Genomic DNA, 22,709 nt, shown 5'->3' with positions numbered 1-22,709 from the left:
AAAAAAAAAAAAAAAAAAAATTAAAAATAAACAATAAAACCCGGCAGGATTTCAGGAAATGTGGAAGATGAAATCAGACATAATTTGAACACCGATATGAAGTGGATACCGATTTTCTTTGTTGGGTGGCCCTGTCTTTTGTCCCACTAGTCAGGACACACAGGATCTGGTAGCCTGGTGCAGGCCTATTGATGTTTCTGGTGCCATTTCATCAAAAGCTGGCATTCATGGGGAGCCTGGGATGTGGTTTCCCCGCGGAACCCCAAGGAAGTGGTCCACCCTGGCTGCGGGGCAGAGCTCCAGGCCGTGGAAGCATTTTCCATTTCACAGATCAATGTAATTTGTAGTTCTGCCGTATTTGAACCTGACTTTAAGCTTGTGGTAACTTTATCTTTGACTTGTGGGACATATGACCCTGCAGAAACCACTGAAATTCAGAAGATGGAATTTGAAAACATTTCTCTGAAATACTTTTCTAAGAGCTTCTGAATTCCTCTCCAAGGTATATGGAATCAAGTTCGTGAGGGCTGCCAGACGCCCACTCTGCAAAAACTGTCTTCCTTCTCCAGAGAGTCTTAGCCCCTAAACCACAGAGGGTCCTAGGCTGCGCTTTTGTCCAAGCCTGCTTCCTCCTCATCCGTAGCGTTTGAGAAGCCCCATTCATTTTCCTTGAATGGCTGCCAGAGTCATCTGCAGGTTAAATTTCATTACAGCAATGGAGCTGATGCCCATTCCTGTGTTTTACAGACTGTGGCCAGTGCTCCGAACTTAAGACTTTGTAAGCAGTGTTTGAGCTCACGGACATGCAGCCCTGCTTCTTTACACACACACACTATCCTAAGGGATACTTTGCTCCCTTTTCCAAGACCTCAAAGACCAGCGGAGCAGACCCTTTGGCCTTCTCAGTTGTAAACAAGACGGAAAGAGGCCATTTTCTAAGGCTCACCTCCATCCACACACCAGCTCCTTTTCCCATCTATGATCTCCATATTAATGCCTCCCAGCCTCTTGTTTCCTTTCTAGCTTTGGGGCAGTGGGACAGTGGGCGCAGGAGTGGAAATGAAGAATTCCTTTTCTTTCTGGAAGAAATGTTGGTTGTTAAAAAGTTCTTTATCTCTGTGAAGGCCTTGCCCTTTGTGTGTTGGTCTGATACCTAAATCTAGGAAGCCATTCTCTACCAGGGAGCCCCTGTGGAGCCTGTATTTCCCACAGATGTACCACCCACATGTGGCTGAAAAGAGGTCCAGGAGACAGCGCTCAGCTTGGACATGCCTTCGAAAACTGTCCTTTTGCTTAAATCCTAGGGTCGTCTCTTTTAAGTTTATTTTAACCTTCCCCCCACTCTCTTTTTGAGACAGTCTCATGCAGCCCAGGTTGGCTTCTAACTCCCCAGGTCTGGCTAAGTTTGAACTCCCAATCCTCCTGCCTCCACTTCCTTAATTCTGGAATTAGAGGAATACACCACTAAACTTGGCTTCTGTGTGTGTGTGTGTGTGTGTGTGTGTGTGTGTGTGTGTGTATGAGTGTATGTGTGTATTTCTGTTCACATGTGTAGGTGTGCACATATATATGGGTGAATGTGTATACCCAAAGTTGTCAAATTTCTTCCTCAGTTGACCTCTGCTTTAACTGTATTGAGGCAGGGTCTTGTGCTAAACCCTGAGCTCCCCATTGGCTAGTGTAGCTAGCCAGCTGCCCCTGCCCCCCCAAACCCCATGCCTGACTATGGAATGCTGGGATTACAGGCAGCTGCAATGCCTGCCTGTTTTACATGGGTTCCAGGATCTGAACTCTGGTCCTCACACCTGTAGGGCAGGTCTCTCCCCACTGAGATGTCCCTCCAGTCCTTACTCCTTTCCCTCTCTCTTTCTCTCTCTGAACTTTCTGAAACAGGGTCTCTTTGTTGTGTAGCTTTGTCTTCGGGTTTCTATTGCTATGAAGAGACACAGTGACCATGGCAACTCTTATAAAGGAAAACATTTAATTGGGGTGGCTCATAGTTTCAGAGGTTTAGTCTGTTGTCATCAAGTCGGGACATGGGTGGCATGCAGGCAGTTGTGGTACTGGAGAAGGAGCTGAGAGTCCTACATCTTGACCTGTGGGCAACAGGAAATGAACTGAGTTTACACTGAGTGTATTGGGGGCAAAGGTGTCCCCAAGGCCCACCCCCATGACACACTTCCTCCGATAAGGTCACATCTAATAGCACCACTCCCAATTACATTCACACTATACCTGTCTCCCTGAATATCCAAATTCATTATCCTCCTGCCTCACTGTCCCAAGAGTTGTGATTACAGGTATTGGTCCTCCTGCTTGGGCTAAAGAAAATGGCTTTAAGAATTTTTTTTTTTTTTTAGACAGGGTTTCTCTGTATAATAACAGCCCTGACTGTTCTGGAACTCATAGAGATCAGTCTGCCTCTGCCTCCTGAGTGTTGGGATTAAAGATGTGCACCACCACTGCCTGGTTTAATTTTATTTTTTGTGTATGAGTATTTTGCCTGTATGTTTGTGTACTACTTGCATGCCTGGTGCTCACATAAGACAAAAGACGGCATCAGATCCCCTGGAAAGGAGTTACACAGCCTGTTGTGAGCTGCCATGTTGGAGTTGGGAATCCAATCAAAGTGGGCTTTTATGTCCAGCTGCATAATATAGTCCCATTGCAGAAACAGAACCTGCCTAGAGTGGGAAGCAATTAGGGCCCAGGAGGTAGTCACATGCCATCAGGGCTGCTTGTGTGTGGGTGGCTCTGGAGGAAGGATAGGGCTGAAGAGAATGCTGGGTGCCTGCCACAGGGGATCGCATGACCCTAAGTTCCCAAAGCCACCTCAGCCAAAGCCTGCAGAGCTGGGCTAGGAAGTAGACACCACAGCACCTCAAATATTAGGGAGTTATTAGATATTTATAGGCTAGGGGACATTGTAGCTGGACCCTTCCTCCTGGTAAACAGACTCTAAAACACAGGATTCTGATTACTGGTAGAAGAATGGGCCCTGGTTCTGTCCGACTCTGGAAGGCCATTACTAGATCTACCTAAACACGGTTCCAAGATTCTAAATCTTCTTTCCTTCCTTCCTTCCTTCCTTCCTTCCTTCCTTCCTTCCTTCCTTCCTTTTTCTTTCGTTTTTCTTCCTCCTTTCCTTCCTTCCTTCTTTATTTCTCTTCCTCCCTCCTTCCTCCCTTCTTTCCTTTCTTGACAGGGTCTAATGTTTTGCAAGACAGCCTGATGCCTCATCTCCTGAGGTCTGGGATTAAGCAAGGTGTTCTCCAGCAGGCTAGTTAGAAGAAGGCTTCTGATAACTGAGCACTAGAAGATACTTCAAATGAGCCTATCACTCACATGGACAGGACAGTGCCTCAGGAAAAGCCGTTGGTTCTGGGGCAGGTGAGGAGGCTCGTCAGGTAAAGGCTATGCAAGCCTGACGACCTGAGTTCAATCTCTGAAACCACATAGAGTGGAAGGAGAGAGCAGACTCCAGAGAGCTGTCCTCTTTCCTCCACGTCAACTCCTTTTCCTGCCCCCAGTAATAATAAAAAAATACATTTTAAAAAGCTGTGTATTCTAGAGAGTTCAGAATAAGATGGATGTGGGAGCTGGAGAGATGGCTCAGCAGTTAAGGACACTGGCTGTTCTTCCAGAGGTCCTGAGTTCAATTCCCAGCAACCACATGGTGGCTCACGGCCATCTGTAGTGAGATCTGGTGCCCTCTTCTGGCCCGCAGGCACACATGTAGGCAGAACACTGTATATATAACAAACCTTTAGAAGGAAAAGAGTAAGATGGTGTGATAACGCACACTTGTAATCCTAGTACTGGGGAAGCAGAGGCAGGTGGATCACTGCAGCTTCAAGTCAGGCCTGCTTGGCAAGACCATTCCAAAATAAAGTATTTTTATTTTTTAAAAAGAATACAAAGTCTGCAGATGTAGGACGTGGTCTACTCAGCCATTGTTAGCGCATGCTTGTCCCAGAATGCTCTGTCTGTGAGAAGCTCTCCTTGTCTTGTGCTGGGTTCTTTTTAAGCTTTTCAGTACTTACTTATCTTGTATGGATGTATGTGGCCCACATGCTCCTCAGCCTTGAGTCATGGTATAGCCCTTGCTGGTTGCAGACTTGCTAGGATTTCCTGTGTGTGTCATAGTGTTGGGCCCTTGGCTGAATGATTCAGGACACTGGCGATCCCAATGACAGGAGCAGATGGCCCCACTGACTCTGTCACTCCCAGGAACAGCTTTCTCTGGTGGGAGGGTAACTTGCTCTGTCGGGAGATGCATCACGAGAGGAAAGAACAGACAACATCTAGAAACTTAGTCATGTTCTCTCAACGTGACTGCAGGAGGACAGTCTGTGTAACAGCTGGCAGCTAGCCTGTGACAAAGTCCAGCCACACGTTGTATTGACTTTTAGTCACCTCTCCTAAGCTGTTAGGATGAGCCTACTAGATGAGGAACCTTTCTGGCAGAGGGGTAGGATGATGGAGTCCGTCAGAACACTTCTCCCTCTGCTTCCATGGAAAAGGCCAAGTCCTGAAACTCCCTTAGGTCAAAGGGCTGTGCTTTGGGAGTAAATTTCTTTAATTTGTGTGCATGCACACGCACATACTGTGCTCTTAGAGAACTCAAGAGAACATGGAGTCCCCTGGAACTGAAATTCTAGAGTTTGTGAGTTGCCAGATGTGTGCTGGGAACAGCAGCTGGAGTCTTTCATGGGAGCAGCTGGTGTTTTAACAGCTGAGCCTTCTCTCCTGCCCTGAAGTTTTCCTTCCTTTCTTTAAGACAGGGTCTCAGTAGTCCAGGCTGGCCTCAACCTCTTTGTAGCTGAGAGTGACATTGAACTTCCGATTCCCTGCTCCCACCTGAGTCTTGGGAGTGCAGACCTGCACCACTAGGGTTTCTGGGGATTGAACCCAGGGCTTCATGCATGCAGGACAATCATTCTAGGAGCTAAGCCACACCTCCAGCCCTGAGGCATCAGCTTTTTGAGTCACCATACTGGTGACTCTTTATATAATAAAGAGTTCCTACCCATTTGTTCTGATGGAGTCCAGGTCCTCAGGAAGCTCACAGCACATGCTGGAGAAGGCAGTGGTGGTTTGCTGGTATAGCCAGGGATGGATCAGAACCAAAAGGTCCAGACAGATACACTATGTTGCTTCTTCCCATCTTTACATATATGTAAAAAATTAATTCTTTTTTAAAATCCAAAAGAAGAAATGCTGGAACAGTGTAACAATAGGCAAATAATCATCCTACTGTATTGTCTGGGGGATAATGAAGTGTGAGCATACGTAGCGCAGCTGGTTTGGTGTTTCCCAAATGTCTGTAGTCCAAGCTTGGTTGGCTGTGCGGATGTGGACACCACAGATAGGTTCTCCCCAACCTGTAATTAGAGCCTTCCGCACTCTGCAAACAGGAGGGACCCGAGACACAGTTCACAGGACAAAGGGCTGTGGTCATGTTACTTTAGTGTAAGATGACAGGTGCCTGGGAGTGGGGGCAGGCACAGACAGGTTGGCTGAGGACATTGTTTTCTCCCAAGGAAAGGATTTCTTTGTTGGATGTGACTGTGGCTCTGGCAAAGGTTGGTCCCTCCTTCCCCTGCCCGCCTGCTTCCTGCAGGAGCACAGCATCATCCCTTGTATGTCCGCCCAGGTTTGTAATGCCTGTGTAGAAGGGCCTATGGATAACGCAGATGGCGGTACCTTGTTGCTGTTCCGGCTTGTTCACAGCATGGCGTTTCTCAGAGATGTGTTTCTGCACTCAGAACGTCCTGATTCTTCCTTGATGGCTGCATACCATGTCCTTCTGTGGCAGGGTGGCTGGGCAGGCCACGGCTAAGTTCAGCAGCTCTGTGGAAAACCCTGGATCCTGGTGGTCAGAACCATGAGCCTCAGTTTACCATCAGTGGAGGCCTGTGTATCTGTACCCCGGCCAGCTCCACGTGAGCTTTAACCAGGTTGTGGGTTAAACCTTTTTTTCTTCCCAGATAAGCTTTTTGTTTTATTGTGTGTGTTCATGTATGTGTGTGCACAGTTGGAGGCCAGAGGCCAGCCTGGGTGTTATTCCTCAGGTACTGCTCACGTCTTTTTGAAATAGCATCAGTAGCCTGAAGCTCACCAAATAGGCAAGACTGGTTTGCCGGAGAACCCAGTGCCGGGCTCCCATGTGTGCGCTGAGACAGGGTCTCTCCCTGAAACTGTAGCTCCCGATCCGGGTTTACTACACTGTCCAATAGCCCCAGGAACCCACCTGCCTGCCCCCCACCTCTGGAGTTACAAATGAATGTCGCGACACTCTGTGCTGGCCCCAAAGCCCCCGAGATTAAACTCAAGTCCCTGTAGTGACAAGGTCTTACCTGTTCAGCTATCTCTCCAGCCCTAAATAAACAACATACTTTGGAATAGCTTCAGATTTACAGGAAAGCCACCAGATTAGCCCAGAAAGTTCCTGTGGACCCTTTGTTCGCTTCACTTTTATAAGAGGCTGAGTGAATCTGAACAAATAGAAACATGTCCGCTTGGGTCTCGAGGCTGAACTACAAGATACTGGCATCTAGTGAGGGTTTTCTTCGCTGTGTCCTCTCAGGGTCCTTGTGGGGAGTGGGTGTGTGTTACAGAATACATTCAGAACACAGTCTTCTGCTCCTGGCCCTCACATGTCCTTGTCACGTGTGAAGTCCATTCCGTTCTCATAGCGTGGGAGTCTTGTTCAGCCCAGCTCTAGGCCACAGTCCAGGGTCTCCCTGAAGTCAGATATGGATAAGACTTGGGAGATACAAACTCTTTCAGCTACAAGCCGTGAATAAAGTTCTGAGTGAGGACACTCCCTCAGAGAGGAACGGGCGAGAAGAAGGGAGTGCCAGTCTAATAGGCAGGGTCAGTGTGTGTGCGTTTGTACCTGCTCCTCATGATCGGGTTAACTAAACTGTCCAGTAGCTCCAGGGACCATCCTCCTCTGTCCTCCAGCACAGAGGTCACAGGATGACGCAGACTGGACTCAGTTCCTTTGCATGTTGTGCTCTTAACTGATGAATCTTTTCCCAAACCAAAAGTTGTGGTTTTTTTCTGTTAAATTTATTTTTACATTATAGGTGTGTAGGAGTGCCCTGGTGCCAGTTTCTGAGAAATCTAGAGGTGTTGGATCACTAGAGCTAGTTAGAGGCACCTGTGAGCCACTTGATGTGGGTGCTGGGAATTGAACTTGGGTCTTCTGCAAGAGCAGTAATTGCTCTTAACCTCTACACCATCTTTCTAGCCCCTAACCCCCTTTTGAGACAGGGTCTTGCTATGTATCAAGCTGACTTTGAACTTGTGATTTTATTTTTCTGCCTCTTCCCCTTGAAAGTTAAGATTTCAGAGATCAGCCGGGCGGTGGTGGCGCATGCCTTTAATCCCAGCACTGGGGAGGCAGAGGCAGGCGGATCTCTGTGAGTTCGAGACCAGCCTGGTCTACAAGAGCTAGTTCCAGGACAGGCACCAAAAGCTACGGAGAAACCCTGTCTCAAAAATTTAAAAAAAAAAAAAATCAGAGATCATAGGCTCATACCTCCAGATTTTTTTTTAATATATATATACTTTTCTTTCTCTTTTTGAGACATGGTCTTATGTAGCCCAGAATGGCCTTGTGGCCTTGGACTCCTGGTCCCCTTGCCTGCCTGCCTGCTTTCCTTCCTTCCTTCCTTCCTTCCTTCCTTCCTTCCTTCCTTCCTTCCTTCCTTCCTTTCTTTCTTTATTTCTCTTTTTCTGTTGTTTTTTGAGACAGGGTTTCTTTGTGTAACAGCCCTAGCTGTCCTGGAACTCAGTTTGTAGACCAGGCTGGCCTCGAACTCACAGAGATTCTCCCCTGCCATGCATGGCCTTTTTTTCTTCTGCCTTTGTTTCTCAAGTGCTAAGATTATAGGAAGCACTGCCACACCTGGCAGAATATTCTTTCCACGTGCCAGCTCCTGAGGTCCTGGACAGCCGTGTCCCCCACTTCCCCCAGCTTTGCTGAGCTCTCCTACAGAGCAGCTCTCACAGACTTGCTATCTGGTGACTTCACCCCTGTGGTTCCGCCAATTGTCACCCTCATGGGGATTCACAGTGGTGTCTCCTCTGTGACAGGCCTCTGCCTGGGTAGCACCAAGGTTTCTGCATATCTTTGATGTGTGGTTGGAGGAAGCTCTGTGCCACCCCTACATCTTCAGCGTCTACTAGATGAGAGGGGTCCTCACTAGAGTGGGGTGGGATTGTCTTAAGGTCTTCTGGGCTCTTTCTGGACACCTGGCCTTGAGCTCCCAGCTTGCCTAGGAGATCTCCAACACGTCTGCGTGCTGCGTGGTTGTTCACAGACCCCTTCTAAGCTCTTCTCTTCAGAGGATGGGCGCCTGGCCACACCCTCGTCCCTCTAGGGATGTTGTGTATTTATCTAGCCAGGCTGAGATTTCCGTTTCACTTATGAGTTCCACTAAGTCATTTCTTTCTTCATTTTGCTAAATGTGTTTTAAAGCAGTCACAGTGCTTCGGTATCATCTGCCGAATGTGGCTCCTCCGCTCTGCCTCCCATAGCTCCTCAGGGCATGCCCATGGTTCTGCCCAGCTTTTGCTACTTTAGAGCAGGCAGGGCCCACACAATTCCTAGTCGGGCCTCTCGGCTGCCTGCTCTGGAGACTCAGGATGGTCGCACTCAGAAGTCCCCCTTTCCTCTCCCTTTCCCTAGCTGCTGGCCTGTTACTCTGTCCCACTAGGGCAGCACCCACCTCCTTGGTCCTTGGTCCTTGGTCCTCGGTCCTCGGTCTGTAGACTACAGTAAGAGGGCCCATGAAATGCCTGTAATAAAACGATCCAGCGCAGGGCTTTGTCATGCTGGCCAAGCAGCCACCGACTGAGCCCTAGCTCTAGCACGACATCATTGTTTGTGAGACAGGGTCCCTCTATTATGTATCTCTAGCCTTCCTGGAACTTGCTGTATAGACCAGGCTGGCCTTGAGCTCACAGAGATCCCCCCCCCCCCCCCCCCCCCCCCCCCCCCCCCGCCTCTGCCTCGAGTGCTTGCGTTAAAGGTGTGTGCCATCACGTCAGGCTTCTTCTAATCCTATTTTTAAAAAGCTTCTTTTCTTTTCTTCCTTCCTTTCTTCTCTCTCTTTTCTCTTCTTCCCTCCCCTCTTCCCTCCTTCCTTCCCTTCTTCCCCTCCTTTCTCTTTTTTAGAAACAACCTCACCATGATTCTCTGGAGCTCCCTGTATAGTTGAGGATGGCCTTGAACTTCCCATCCCCCTACCCAGGTTCAGGTGTTGGGGCTCAAACCTGCAGCTTCATGTGTGCTAGGCAACACTACCCATTGAACCCTATCCTTGTCCTGGGACAGGCTGCACTTAACTCATTGGTTTGCAGTCGCAGGAACTGTGAGTCCCCTTGTGGTGGGGGAAAAGGGCGCTAAGTTGCTTTTTATAATGGTCCTCCACACTAAAATACGCTGTCTGGGTATTCCCAGAACTGAGGAGCGGGGATCAGGTTTTCAACGCTCTCTGTTTTGAGGGCAGGTTGGACTCGTGCTCAGCGTTGTCCGTCCAGGACAGACGTGGGCTTGCTGCTCTCAGCCAACCCCACGTTTCACTTTAGTGCTGCCAGTCCTGCCCGGGATCCACGTTGTATTTAGTTGGCATTTCCTCTCTGCTGCTTGTCCCAGAATGGTGTCTCTGGCTCACCATTTTGACCATGCTGGCTCTGTTCCCCGTGACAGGCTTTCTTACCATCCAGATGGGCCAGGAGTGTGGAGCACGGACCTGTGGCATTCTCTCCCACCGTGGTGGCAGGTTCACAGAACCTGCGTCGCTTCTCCTGCCTGTGAACTCTGTCTTCTGGCAGCTCCCTGTTTTGAGAGACGATTGGAGGTGCATAAGTCCAGAGAAGGACTGTGTTCCATTTGTGAGGTTTGAGGTTGAGGAGTGACGAAACCCCAAGTTCTTGGAGACCCGTTTGGAAAGTGTGGGTCACTGTGGCATTATCTTGCCAGTACTGTGTGGTCCCCAAGCCAGACCCTGAGGGAAACAGAAACTAGAAAGGGGATGAGGCCAGGGAAGTTCATGTGGAAGGTGGGCCTGTGAGAGAGATAGGTGGCAAGGCCAAGACCTGGACTTTTCACTATGACAGATAAGAAGTGGGCCCCTGTAAGGCCTGGGCAGAGGTCTTGGCTGGAAAGACAGACACTGTTGTACCGGAAGACTCTGGAAGCTTGTAGGCCTTGATTACAGATGGAGCCAACCCAGAACTAAAAACGAAACCAGAGGGGCTCAGAACACGCTTGGTTGGTAGACTGCTTGCCTAGTGTGCACGAAGACCTGGGTTTAACCCAGCTGTGGTGACACGGGCCTGTAATTCAGTTCTAGAGAGGTAGAAGCAAGGAGGACCGGAAGTTCATAATGTGTTTGAAACTAGCTTGGGCTACATGAGACCTTGCCTAAAAACAACAATAAAAATAACTCACAGGTAAGGAATGTCAGGGGGCAAGACCCATCCTCAGGTGTCTCCTTGGGCTTCCCCGGCTTCTGGGGTGGGGCTCTACCTTGTCCCGTGGCCTCTTCCTCAACATTTCAGGTGTCAGCATAACCTCTGACCTGCCTTCCTTTTATAAGGGCTCTTATGACGACATGCAACCTTTCACACACTGCCTGTGGGAGTCTCTGACACGTAGTACACTAAGTTAAAATTTCAAGAATTTACTTATGCCCCAGGGTCGGTTCAGAATGGCAGGAACTTCTGAGCCAAGTAGGGAGTTACCAGGAGGAGGCTCCTCATTAGTCCAGCTTTTGAAGGGATCTCACGGCAGGGCTCAGGACAGGCTGCTGTGGTGACGCTGGGACATGTCGACAGGCTTGGCCTATAGGGCCCTGGGAGGTCAGATACCCTCTAGAGCCGTTGAGCCTGTGTTATCCCTTTGACCCTCGTGATAGAGAGGAGGAGTCCTGCTTTTCCACCACTCGCCTCCACCCTTCTTATTTTTTCCTAGAACCAAGAGTGGGTGAAGGCAAAACCTTGGGAGAAGCCCCTTCCACAGAGCTGGAAACTGTGTCGCTGTGACCTTTCGTGAAGGATTGCAAAGCCTTGAGTCTAATAGACTGGCGTTTTCTTTTTTTCTTTTTCTGGTTTCAACTTGCTCTAACGCCTCCACACTTCCCGTTTCCATGTCTGTCCACCCCACGCCTTGACTTGACCTCCTATTCGGATATTCCAAGGTACCCTGTGGAGCCATATCGCACCCTCAGGAATCTGGAGGTCGCAAAGGGCTGTTGGCTCAGTTTGAGGGGGCCAGCCTCACTGCCCTGATGTATGGAGACCCTCGTGTCTGAATGGAAGTGTGAGGGCGGTGCCTGTGTGACCACCTCCTCTTCTCAGATTCCAAGTTAGGGCTTTTCCCCAGATCATCCATCGTGTCTGTGTGTGCACGACTTGTGGAGGGCAGATGCCAGCCTTGACTGTAGTCCCCAGGAGTCATCCAAACAGGGTCCCTCACTGACATCAGGCTGGGCTGGCCAGTGACCCAGACCTCTGCCTGTTTCCACCCCCTCCGTGCTTTATCGCAACCATGTAGTACTATGCCTAGCTTTAAAAACAAACAAGCATGGGTTCTGGGGATCAAACTCAGGTCTCTGTGCTTGCAAAACAAACATATTACCAGCTGATCTGTCTCCCCAGAGGATGCTACCTTTCCCAGTTTCCTCAGGAATTAGCAGGCCTGTGCCACCACACCTCTCTGCTTCCAAATCTTGATGTTGTTGGAGACGGGTGTCCTGTGGCATTTAAACATGGCTACTGTTCTCTGCAAGTGTTTTCTCAGTGCCGCCAGGAGGGACCCTCTTGTCCTGAGTTGCTTGGGACTTTTCTGGGGTTTGCACCTAAAGTGTTCCCTATTCAGAGAAGTCTTCTCCCAGGTAAACTGGGCTATGGCTCACCTGTGAAGCACTGTGATGTGTTGGCCGTGGTTCTAGCTGCTGAAGCAGTTATGAACACATTTCTGCTCTTGTTCTTACAGAGCCCACAGGGTAGTTAGGGAGCGAGGTGAAGACAGCTACAGAAGAAGCAGGACACTGGCAGCTAAGACCGGGTGCCTGTTCCGTGTGTTCTGTGTACTCTCCTCAAACAGGCTTCTTTACTTCAAAGAGCCAGAAGTACCTACCATTTGCAAGAAAACCCATGCACTAACGTCGCGTTCACAGGGCATGGGAACCTGGATGTGTGAACCATGTCCTTGCTGAGCTTTGTAGAGAGACTGAAGGAGGCCAGAGTGACTTCTCAAAAGGCACACAGTGCAGGCCTGGCTATAGGGAATGAGGAGGTGCTGGTCCAGTTATCAAAGGGAGGCCTATGGAGGCAAAGTGAGAAAGTAAGTCTGCCTGGGGACATAGAAGCAAAGCTACCAATGCGGACATTCTCAGTGATGATAGAGATTAAACAAGATCCCGTGGGCAGAAGGGGGAACTCTCTTGGCCTTTGAAAGCCAGGACATTGATCATCCTAATCAGGGCGTGGGGTGAGTGGTCACTAGCTTGGTTTCAGGTCTTCAGTCCTTGGAAAGCCTGAGTACCAATATGGAGCTCCAAATATGAAGCTGTACCTGGAAAGTTCTGGCAACGTCTTCATGTCCCTGCTAATCCCAGGGTTGGAGTTTTAGTGAAGATGTTTTAATATACGCTTAAGCACGGGGGGCTAGGAGAAAAGAGGGTGCTCAGAAGACAGTAAAGCACACCCCAGAGTTTGGGTGCTGCCTTCTAAGACAGAATCACAGCACGCAGGGAAAAAGAGGGATCCACGAAGAGACAAGAATGAAACTCAGCCTGATTTTATTGTAACCAGTGCTGGACCAGGACTTTTTTTTACTTTAACCATATTTAAGCACAGCACAATTTTTTAAAAAAGTATTCAGATAACAATTAACTCAGTCCCAAGTGCACAATTTAAGACAGGTTCACACTGAGATTCTTTACGAGTACATCTGACTTCCTTCACAAGAATGGGAACTGCTGACTCAGAGAGAGTGCCCAAGACTTAGGTCTAAGGAGGTTGACTGAGGTGAACATAATGCCTGTGAGTGTCAGGATTGACCTGGCCCTAAAATTACACAGAAGTCACTTAGGCTGTTGTACAGTACAAGTGACCTCACTCATAAGGGTGGGTTTTATAGTCTAAAAGCAATGCTCATGGTTTAGGGAAAACGGTCTTGGATAACTAAAAACATAAATTCTGGGAGATAAGGCAGCCTGTGCCATCAGACAGCAAAGGATCAGCAGGTTGTAAAACGACATCATTGCTGGCATTCCTGGGAGAGCAGCTGTGCACCTCATTCCGTTGCCTAGGTGACTGTGTATTTGCCTTTCCTAGCTTCTCTGTGTGCACAAGATTCTTTGTTCTCTACATACCTTCTCAATGCTGGGGTGACAGATGCCCACCAGCTGGGGATCAGAACTCTGGCACTTAGGCTTACGTGGGCAGGAACTTACAGACTGAGCCAAACGCCCTACTCCTAGTTAGTGTTTTTGCAACTAGGTCTCACCGAGTAGCCCAGGCTGGCCTTAGATTTAAGGTCCTCTTGTCCCTATTGCCTGAATTCGAGCTTATAGGCATGTCCTGGCAGAATTAACCATTCAAAGGCAACAGTGGCTTTTCATACCTCACCACATTGTGTGACTATCACCTCCCTCTGGTTTCAGAATATCTCATCACCTCCTGTGCCATCCCCCAGTCCCTGGCCACAGCCAACTTGCTTTTCATGTCTATGGACTTACCTATTCTGGGCATTTGGCATCAGTCAGGTTCGTCGGAAGCCTTTGTGTCTGGGGCATTTGACACCAGTCGGGCTGCAGGGCCGGAAGCCTTTGTGTCTGGGGGCATTTGGCACCACTCGGGCTGCAGGATCGGAAGCCTTCGATGTCTGGACTTAGAATGATTTTGAGGGTCATTACAAGCCATGGCTGGAGCCAGGATCCACTAGCAAGAAGCTAGTGACCTAGTGACCTCTTGGCTTTTGGCAACCTCATCTTTAGCTTTAAATTGGGGTGACTTGTGTGGGGACAACCAGTCTGGTTTAATCAACATGGAAGGAACCCCTGCTGTGGGCACAGGCCGGGAAGATCTAGGGTTTGTGGGCAGCGCCTGGAATAACTGGTTCTCCTGAGCTGTTCAAGACAAATTCCTTAGAAACAAATCTGCCCGGGTGTGAGGTGTCTCTCCGCACCCTGATGTTCGCCGGCCACAGTTCAGAACGCTAAAGATAACTAAGCCTGATAATGGATTTTGGGACGTTTCCCTTCAGCAGGATCACCAGTTTACTCTCAGGTGAGGGAACCCAGAGCCCTCGGGGCTCTTTGTTCTGAAGCAGGTGGTGGTGATACCAGCCCTGTGAATTTTACATCTCCCACCCCCAACCAGTCCAGACCCCTGATTTGGAAAAAGCAGATAATTTTCAATCAGAAGTGTCCGGTGATAAAATAGTTGAAATCTACACTTGGTGAGGAATTTTTATATCATGTATGGGTGTGTGGAAATAGTATTTTACTATGCTAAAAAACTTCTTTTATTAAAGTCATGTACTGAGTGGTAGGATGGCAGAGAAAGCAATGGCCGTTACTAGTCAGTTTGGGGACTGTTACTTTGGCTTCTGGGCAACCTGTGCAAAGTAAGGCTGACACTTCTGATGTTCTCCTGGGCTGGGAGGGGCTTTGGTAAGGTATAAAGAGCGCTGGAGCCTAGTGGATGAAGTTCAAGCCCCAGCCCCTCACCTTCCTACCTGTGTGACTTCCGATGAGCAGCTTGACCCCCTGAGCCCGTTTGTTCAGGTACAAATCGGGATGATGATAATAACCATAATATTCTGTCTCCCTGACTCATGTAAAGGGGTGAACCAGTCTGTTAGGTAACGTGAGAGGTGGAACCCGGGGCCTCAGCACACGCTGGCAAGTACTTTACCACCAAGTCACATCCCAGGCCCCATCCTAGTGTGAATCCAGGGAGGAGGTGGGCACTGGAAGAGATTTGCCCCCTCAAGGTAAATGCCCAGTAGGGCTTGGTTGGCCAAGTGCCTGGGTTCAGATCCCCAGAAAGCACAAAAAGGCCAGACGTCTCTGTAAGACGGCACCGGGGAGGTGGAGACAGGAAGATCAGGACTCCAGGTTTCCAGCCACACTGAACATCAGGTTTGCTGAGAGCAGTGAAGGAAGACACCTGACATCTGACACATAAAAAATAAATGGCAATGTCGGGTGCCATCTGGCTCTGCCTTCTTCCCTCTTGGGCCAAACACAGTATTTTTAGTGTTAATCCCAAGACAAGGGTCTGAAGGACCTGATAGTGATTGAGGAGTGACCCAGTGACAGAGTGTAAGTGGACAGCAGCCAGCTCAGTTGTGCTTGGCCCCAGGGCAGTGGAGAGGAGTGTTTCTCCATCACTACAGATGTGCTGTGACTGGGCCGGACCGCCTGGATGGAAGGAGAGCCAGACTCTGTCAGTGAAGGGTTAACGTGGTATTGGGAGGGTCACATCTGTGACAGTACTGTGACATCTCTCACCAAGAAAGGGACAGGCTGGCCTTCTCAAGAGTGCACTCACAGGGCAGTGACCAAGTGGGGGGCTGTGAAAACAAAGTTGTAAATATTACAATAGTGTGTGAACCTCAAACTCAGCTCTCTCCAACAAAATCTTATTTCTTATTTTGAGTTTCTCTTGCTAGGCAGAAATTAAATTATATTTAAATTAATTAATTGAGTTAAATATAATTTAATTATTCTGCCTGGGATGGAGTGGTGGTGATAGAAAGAGCCTGCGTGAGAAGACCTTTCCTGTAGCAGCTTCCTGGGAGTCCCTCCTAGACACAGTCTGCCTGTCATTTAAGATACCATCTGCCCCACAGCAAATCTCTGAGGCTCGGATATGAAGAGTCTTGGGATTTTAAGTAATGGGTTGGGACAGGACTAGGGCATTCTCAGAATTGACCCAGACTCCACTTCTCTTTGCTGGTCTGCAGCAGAGGCGGGAGTTGGTTCTGTAACCTTCAGACCGTCTATAGTATGCTAACACAGAGCCTGGCTTCAAAGGTGCCAAGAATTTCAGTTAGAGTTCTGACATTGTGCCGAGTGTGACTTTCTAGGCCACTGTTTCTCCCCCTTCCTAATGTTGTGACCCTTAATCCAGTTCCTCATGTTGACCCCAATCATAAAATTATTTTTTTTGCTACTTCATAACTGTGATTTTGTTACTGTTATGAATTGTTGGTATCTGTGTTTTCCGATGGTCTTAGGAGACCCCTGGGAAAGGGCCCTTCGACCCCAGAAGAGGTTTTTTTGGGGGGTTTTAGAGACAGGGTTTCTCTGTAGCTTTGGAACCTGTCCTGGAACTAGCTCTTGTAGACCAGGTTGGCCTCGAACTCACAGAGATCCACCTGCCTCTGCCTCCCAAGTGCTGGGATTAAAGATGTGCGCCACCACCACCCAGCTCCCAGAAGAGGTTTTGACCCACATCTGAGAACTCTTGCTCTGGGGCTTCTAAAAGCAGGACCTGGAGTATCTAGGCAGTTGGCCTTGTCCCTTCACACACACATGCCACCCATGAAGCCAGCCTCACTTCTCACCTTTAAAAAGGAGCTGTGGAGTTAGGCATAATGGCATACCTCCATATCTCAGCATTTGGGAGGTGGAGACAGGTGGCCAGCCAGGGCTACATAGTGAGACCCTGTCTTCAAAATAGAAAACCAAACAAACAAGATCTGAGCTTGTCAGGTTTGTACGTGGATGCCTCTGTCCAAGTTTGGAGCTAGCTAAGGACAGAGGAGTCCTGAGATGGTGGGACAGCCACTCCAGCTCCCCGTGATTCCCTGGTGAATGCTGGGAAAGGGAAGACTGAACGAATAATTAAAAGATTTTTGTTTTGTTTTTGTTTTTATGGTTTTTATTTTATTTTATTTTGTTTTGAGACAGTTTCTCTGTGGCTTTGGAGCCTGTCCTGGAACTAGCTCTTGTAGACCAGGCTGATCTCAAACTCATAGAGATCTGCCTGCCTCTGCCTCTGCCACCACCACCCAGCTCAATTAAAAATCTTAATGACAGCTAAACAGTGGTAGTAGGAAGGGGGACAGCTTGAGTTACCCCACACAGCTCCCAGTAACTATGGCAACCAGATTCTGTCAGGATCACCTGACTTGACAAGTGTAACCACTTGACTGCCCAGGGCCACCAAAGAGACCTTACAAGGCTGAATTTTAAGCAAACATTTTGTGAAGGACAGGGCACACTTCCGCCATAGCTAGCTTTGGTGTGGCGGTCAGAGGATACTTGCAAGAGTCAGTTTCCTTCCTCCGCCTGTGGGTGGATGGCAGAAGCAGCCCTGTGGCAAGTGCCCTTTCTGCTGAGCCATTTGTTGGTCGCTGCTCTTCTTCCTTTTCATTTTTGTAGAATTATAAATGTATTTATGTGTCTGTTGGATCCAAAAGCAGTAAAGAGACAGTGTTCATCTGCATATTCCAGAAGATTCCGTGAGGGGGTGTGTGTTGTGGGGGTGGTCCAAGGCCTTACTCTCCAGACCAGGAAGTCCACTCCCTTCCTTCCTTTGAAGGAGAAGGAGAGAACCCCACACCCCCATCCCTAAATCTGAAGGTCAGTTCCTTTAAAATGCAGTGTTAAAACCCAGCATGGTGGTCCGGGCTGTAATCCCAGCCTGGGGAGCTGAGGAGGTGGCAGGTTATGTGTTCTAGACCAGCTTGGTCAACATAGGAGTCTTGTCTAATCAAAAACCAAGTGCAGGTACCAGGATATCACTCTAGCTGTGTGGAGTCAGCTTAGCTGGTGGCCACAGGCCATTTTCACAACTATACTATTGCCCTTTCTTGCCCTTCAGCACACTGTAGCCCCATGCCCCACTCCCTGCCAGGGGCAATTTTAGAATTTCTGAACCACCTTCTTATAATTTTTATAAGTCTTCATTTTCGTGGTAATCTATGAAGCAGTTTGGGGCTGGCTGTCCTCCGAACAAGAAAGGGCAGCGCGTCCTTCACACCTGTCCTCCCATCACAGGGCAGTGTCAGTTACTGCAGAGCAGTCAGGGGTCTCTGCAGGCCGAGTCAGTGCTCTCTCGAAGCAGATGGGGTGGGGGCAGGGGCATCTTCCAGATGATCAGCTGATTTTGGGTCTGCATTTCTTTTCCTGTCAGAGGAAACCCACAGCGCACCTCAAACTGCTTTTGGGCCCCTTCTCATTCTTTTGATCTATTTTTAGCTCTGAATTGGTTTTCACAGCACACTACTGTGATCTTCTGAAACCCCCTTCCTGCCCTCCTTGGGAACTTGGTTCCTTCTTCTCCCGGACACCCACACCTGGGGTTGCTGGTTTGCTGCGCATACAGACTTTATCTTGAATCATGTAGCTCACTCACTGAAGTTCTTCCATAGCAATGCTCTTAAAAAGACACCAATAGAGGCCAGGCGGTGGTGGCGCACGCCTTTAATCCCAGCACTTGGGAGGCAGAGGCGGGTGGATCTCTGAGTTCAAGGAGGCCAGCCTGGTTTTCAGGACAGGCTCCAAAGCTACAGAGAAACCGTGTCTCGAAAAATCAAACAAAAGAAAAAGAAAGATAGACAGACAGACAGACACCGATGGAACTGGAATTAATCTAATTCCACATATAACTAGTACCACCGAAGCATATAACCAGTGGTTAAGTTACCGATGGGCTGTCTCACATTAGTTTTGTGTAGTAAGTTTTTAAAATCTAGACTGTACTTCACATCGACATCTGGCTTGATATTGTTTGTTTTGTTTTTCAAGACAGGGTTTCACTGTATAGCCCTGGGTCCTTCTGGAACTCAGATCTGCCTGCCTTTGCCTCCTGGGTGACAGGGTTAAAGGTGTGTGACACCACTTCCTGGCGGATGTTAATTTTTAAATACCTATGTATTTATTTATTGGGATGGGTGTACATTGGTTAATTAATTAGGGTGGACACTATCTATCATCGGTGGTGGACGCACACACTGTGACACATCTGTGGAGGGAGCCAGAGAGCCCAGTTTGCAGGAGCAGGGTCCCTCTCTTCACCATGTGGATCTTGGGGACCAAACTCGGATAATCACGCTCAGCATGAAGCACCGTTACCCCTGAGCCACCTGACTGTCTGACCACCTTACCCCCTGAACCACCTTACTGACCGATCGCCATGACATTTCTCGGTGTTACACCCCCACCTCCAACCGCTTGCTTCTTTCCGCACTTTGAAATGCCCTCCTAAACTTCCGGAGACTCCTCTCCTTGGGCCAGTAGAGCTTGTTTAAAGATGGACTCTGGCCTTCTTCCTGCATCTCTTTGCTTCCCACGCGTTTTGGAACAGGAGCTGGTTTCCGTGGATGGAGGTGGCAGGGCTGGCCAGCCCCGATGCCGTGGTACACCGTCCTCAGTCCTGGCTGCCTGTGTGTCCTCTCTGGGAAACAACCACACAAAGCGGGGCCCTGTGTCCCCCCCCGCAGCTGCCCCGTGACTGCCGAGCATCAGCAGGCCAGGGCACAGCCTGGATTCTGGAGTATAATTCCGGGAGGGTAGCAGTCCAGGCAGGCACCAGTTCTGCCAAGGGCAGAAAACCCTCTCCCTCACTGAAGTCACCATGTCCCTAGCTACCCTGGGGCTCCACTTTCTAAGTGGGAAGTAATGTGATGGAGGTTCACTTTTGGCCTGTTCTGAGACAGGATCTTGCTATGTAGCCCAGTTTGGCCTCAAAATTGATTTATAGCCAATGATGACCTTAAACTCTGATCCTCCTGCTTGTCTCTCTAACTCTCAAGTACTGAGATTACAAGTGAGCCCAAGGCCTCATGCATGCCAGGCAAGCCCTTTCCCAACAGAGCCACGCCTCCAACTAATATGCTTCGTTTTAAGATAAAGCAGTGATGTGTTTGTGTGTTTTCCTGCGCATATGTTTATGCTTCACGTATGTGCGGTACCTGCAGAAGCCAGGGAAAGACACTGGATCCTCCGGAGCTGGAGTTCCAGGTAGCTGTGAGCCTCGTGTGGCCTGGGTTCTCGAAAGAGCAGTTAGTTTCTCCTTTACACGGAGGCGCTAGGACTCAACCCATGGCTTAGTGGCTTGAAGAGCACACATTGCTATCTCAGAGGATCTGAGTTAAGGTCCCTGCATCCATGGCAAGTGGCTCAAAACTGTCTGTCACTCCAGCCCCAGAGCCTCTGATGGCCTCTTCTGGCACTGTATTCATGCCTACACAGAAACACAATTAAAAATATTTTTAAAGTAAATAAAAAGGAGGCAGATTCACCTTGTTACCTAGCTCAGGCTGTCCCTGGACTTCCCTCTTCTTCCCCAGTGCTGAGATTACAGCGTGGGCCACCGTACCCTGCACACATTCACCTGGAAAACAAACAGAACAGAAGAACATAAATAGTCCAGTCTCGATTGAGATTTTTTTAAAGTGAAAAAAAAAAAAACCCACGTAACAAAAGAGAGCATGGCCAGCCTCTCAAAGCGCCCCTCCTGTACCCTTCTTGATTTCTCTCCCCTGGTATCTGTTGTCATGTGTCTTGGGGCACCAGGTTTTACTTGCACCTTCTCATGGTTGGCATTTAAAAGCTGCCATCATTTCTAAGACTCAAGTCAATTAGTGAAAACCCACATTGTTAAATAGAAGAAATGCTGTTTTGGAGCGTGTGGGCTGAAGGGGAGGCTCCTTGGATCAGAGGCAGCTTGTTAAGGGTTTGGTCTTTATGGGTAATAACTTACTTTCTGTCTGTACTTGGAAGTTCCTTGTGAAGGTGATAGTTTCCTTGGGGGATGGGATGGGCAGTGGGCATGTGAGCATCTTCTTTCTCCTTGCCCCCTTTGGTGTTGTTTCTGAGATAGAGTCTTAAGTGACCCAGGCTGGTCTCCAGCACTTGTTAGATAGCGAAGGATGATCTTCAAGGTCTGCTTCCACCTCCCTAGTACCGGGTTCTCAGGCATGTGCCCACCCCCAGGTCAGCTGAATTTCTTATGGTGTCTTCTGTTTTTGCTTTAGGTAAAATGTCGGCTCCAGGACCTTACCAGGCGACCGCAGGCCCTTCTGCAATGCCCACCGCACCCCCATCCTATGAAGAGACAGTGGGTGTCAACAGTTACTACCCAACACCCCCAGCACCTATGCCGGGGCCAGCCACAGGACTCATTACAGGCCCAGACGGGAAGGGCATGAATCCACCTTCGTACTACACCCAGCCTTTGCCTGTTCCCAATGCCAATGCAAGTATGTATGTCACCCAAGTCCTTAGTCACCAAACCTGTGGACCCTGAGGTAGAGGACAACAGCAAGGTGCCAAAGTATCAAAGCCAAGTGACAAGCACTGTGACATCCACCCCACCCTGGGTTTCTCATAGGATATTTCAGACATCCCATTATTGAGACCTGTGATTTCCCTATTTAGTGGCTAGCAAATTAACTCAGTGGGTAAAGATGCTTGCTGCTATGCCTGAGTTTTCTCCCCAAATGAAAGAACCAGCTCCCCCAAGTTATTCTTTAATCTCTACATGCATGCACATATGTGTACATACACATGCACAGACATTAATAATAAATGTAATCAAAACAAATAAACAACAACCAAAACCAACAAAATACATAGGAGCCTCCACATGCCTGCTGGGCTCATAGCATTTGCCACTGCCCCTTGCCCGAGAGAACTTGGGAGTGGGAGTGTTTGAGTTTAGAACCAGGGGTGACTAGAGAACTCCTGTCCTGAGGCCAGCTGGTGTGGGCACAGTGCTGAGTGAGCAAAGGGAGGCCAAGCTGCTGCCCCTCTGTGGGGGCAGGGTCTCGCCTGGACCCTTGGGTGGCTTCTGCAGAGTCCTTGATGGCCAAGTGTGTGCATGTGTGCACCTACTCAGCATTGTAAGCTGATGAGAACCATCTGAGAGAGCAAGCCTGTGACTCAGGCCGGCAAAGCTCGTCTCCTGCCCTTCTGCTTTAGTTTTGTTTGTGTGTGTTACCTGTGGAGGTCAGAGGTCAGCCTCAGGAGCTAGCCACCTTATTCTATTCTGTAAAAGTAAGTGTGTGTGTGTGTATGCAAGTGTTAGCATGGATGGATGGGTGGATGTGTACCATGTTGCATGACTGACACACAAGGGGACCAGAAGGAGTCTTTGGGTCACCTGGGAATGAATTTGCAGGTGGTTGTGAGCCACCATGTGGGTGTGGGAATAGAACCTGAGCTTTGGAAGAGCAACTAATGCTTTTAATGGCTGAGTGAAGAAAACATCCCCAGTTCCCTCACTCCCCTTTCTAATGGCTCAGTTTCCTCATCAGCATGTCCCTGAGTTTGAGTCATTCTGTTAAAATTAACTTCCTGGGTCAAGCCAGAGCCATAACCTGATAAAGAAACTGGTCATTGTGTCCAGTTCTGAATTCTTGGGTTGAAGAGGGAGCTCACAGGTTATTACTATGTAGCCCTGGTTGGTCTGGAACTCACTAAACCAGGCTAGTCTTGGACTCCTGGTTTTATTACCTCTAATTCCTGAGTGCCAGGATTGCAACCCTGCGTCACCATGCCCAGTCTATGAAATCCTTGGGGTTGCACATACTAGACACTCAGCCAGTTGCCCGTGTCAACAGCCCTCTATTTTAGTCTCTCTTAGACCAAGTGATCAAGAAATAACTTTTTTTTTTTTTTTGAGACAGGGTTTCTCCGTAGATTTTGGTTCCTGTCCTGGAACTA

The 22,709-nt window shown here is 48.9% G+C and overlaps 1 protein-coding gene across 1 annotated transcript in view; it reads left to right on the top strand.

Annotated features, from left to right (window-relative positions):
- Litaf (lipopolysaccharide induced TNF factor) overlaps positions 1 to 22,709 on the top strand; it is a 34,756-nt gene that overhangs the window by 4,349 nt on the left and 7,698 nt on the right. The window contains exon 2 of the mRNA XM_005349316.3: positions 21,020 to 21,244. Coding sequence (XP_005349373.1) covers positions 21,025 to 21,244 — 220 coding nt within the window. The 5' untranslated portion in view covers positions 21,020 to 21,024. The remainder of the gene's footprint in view (positions 1 to 21,019; positions 21,245 to 22,709) is intronic.

The sequence above is a fragment of the Microtus ochrogaster genome, chromosome 7 (genome assembly GCF_000317375.1).
Source record: "Microtus ochrogaster isolate Prairie Vole_2 chromosome 7, MicOch1.0, whole genome shotgun sequence".
Lineage (NCBI taxonomy): Eukaryota > Metazoa > Chordata > Mammalia > Rodentia > Cricetidae > Microtus > Microtus ochrogaster.
Note: the sequence above shows the minus strand (reverse complement) of the source record. Positions and strands in the feature narration are given on the sequence as shown.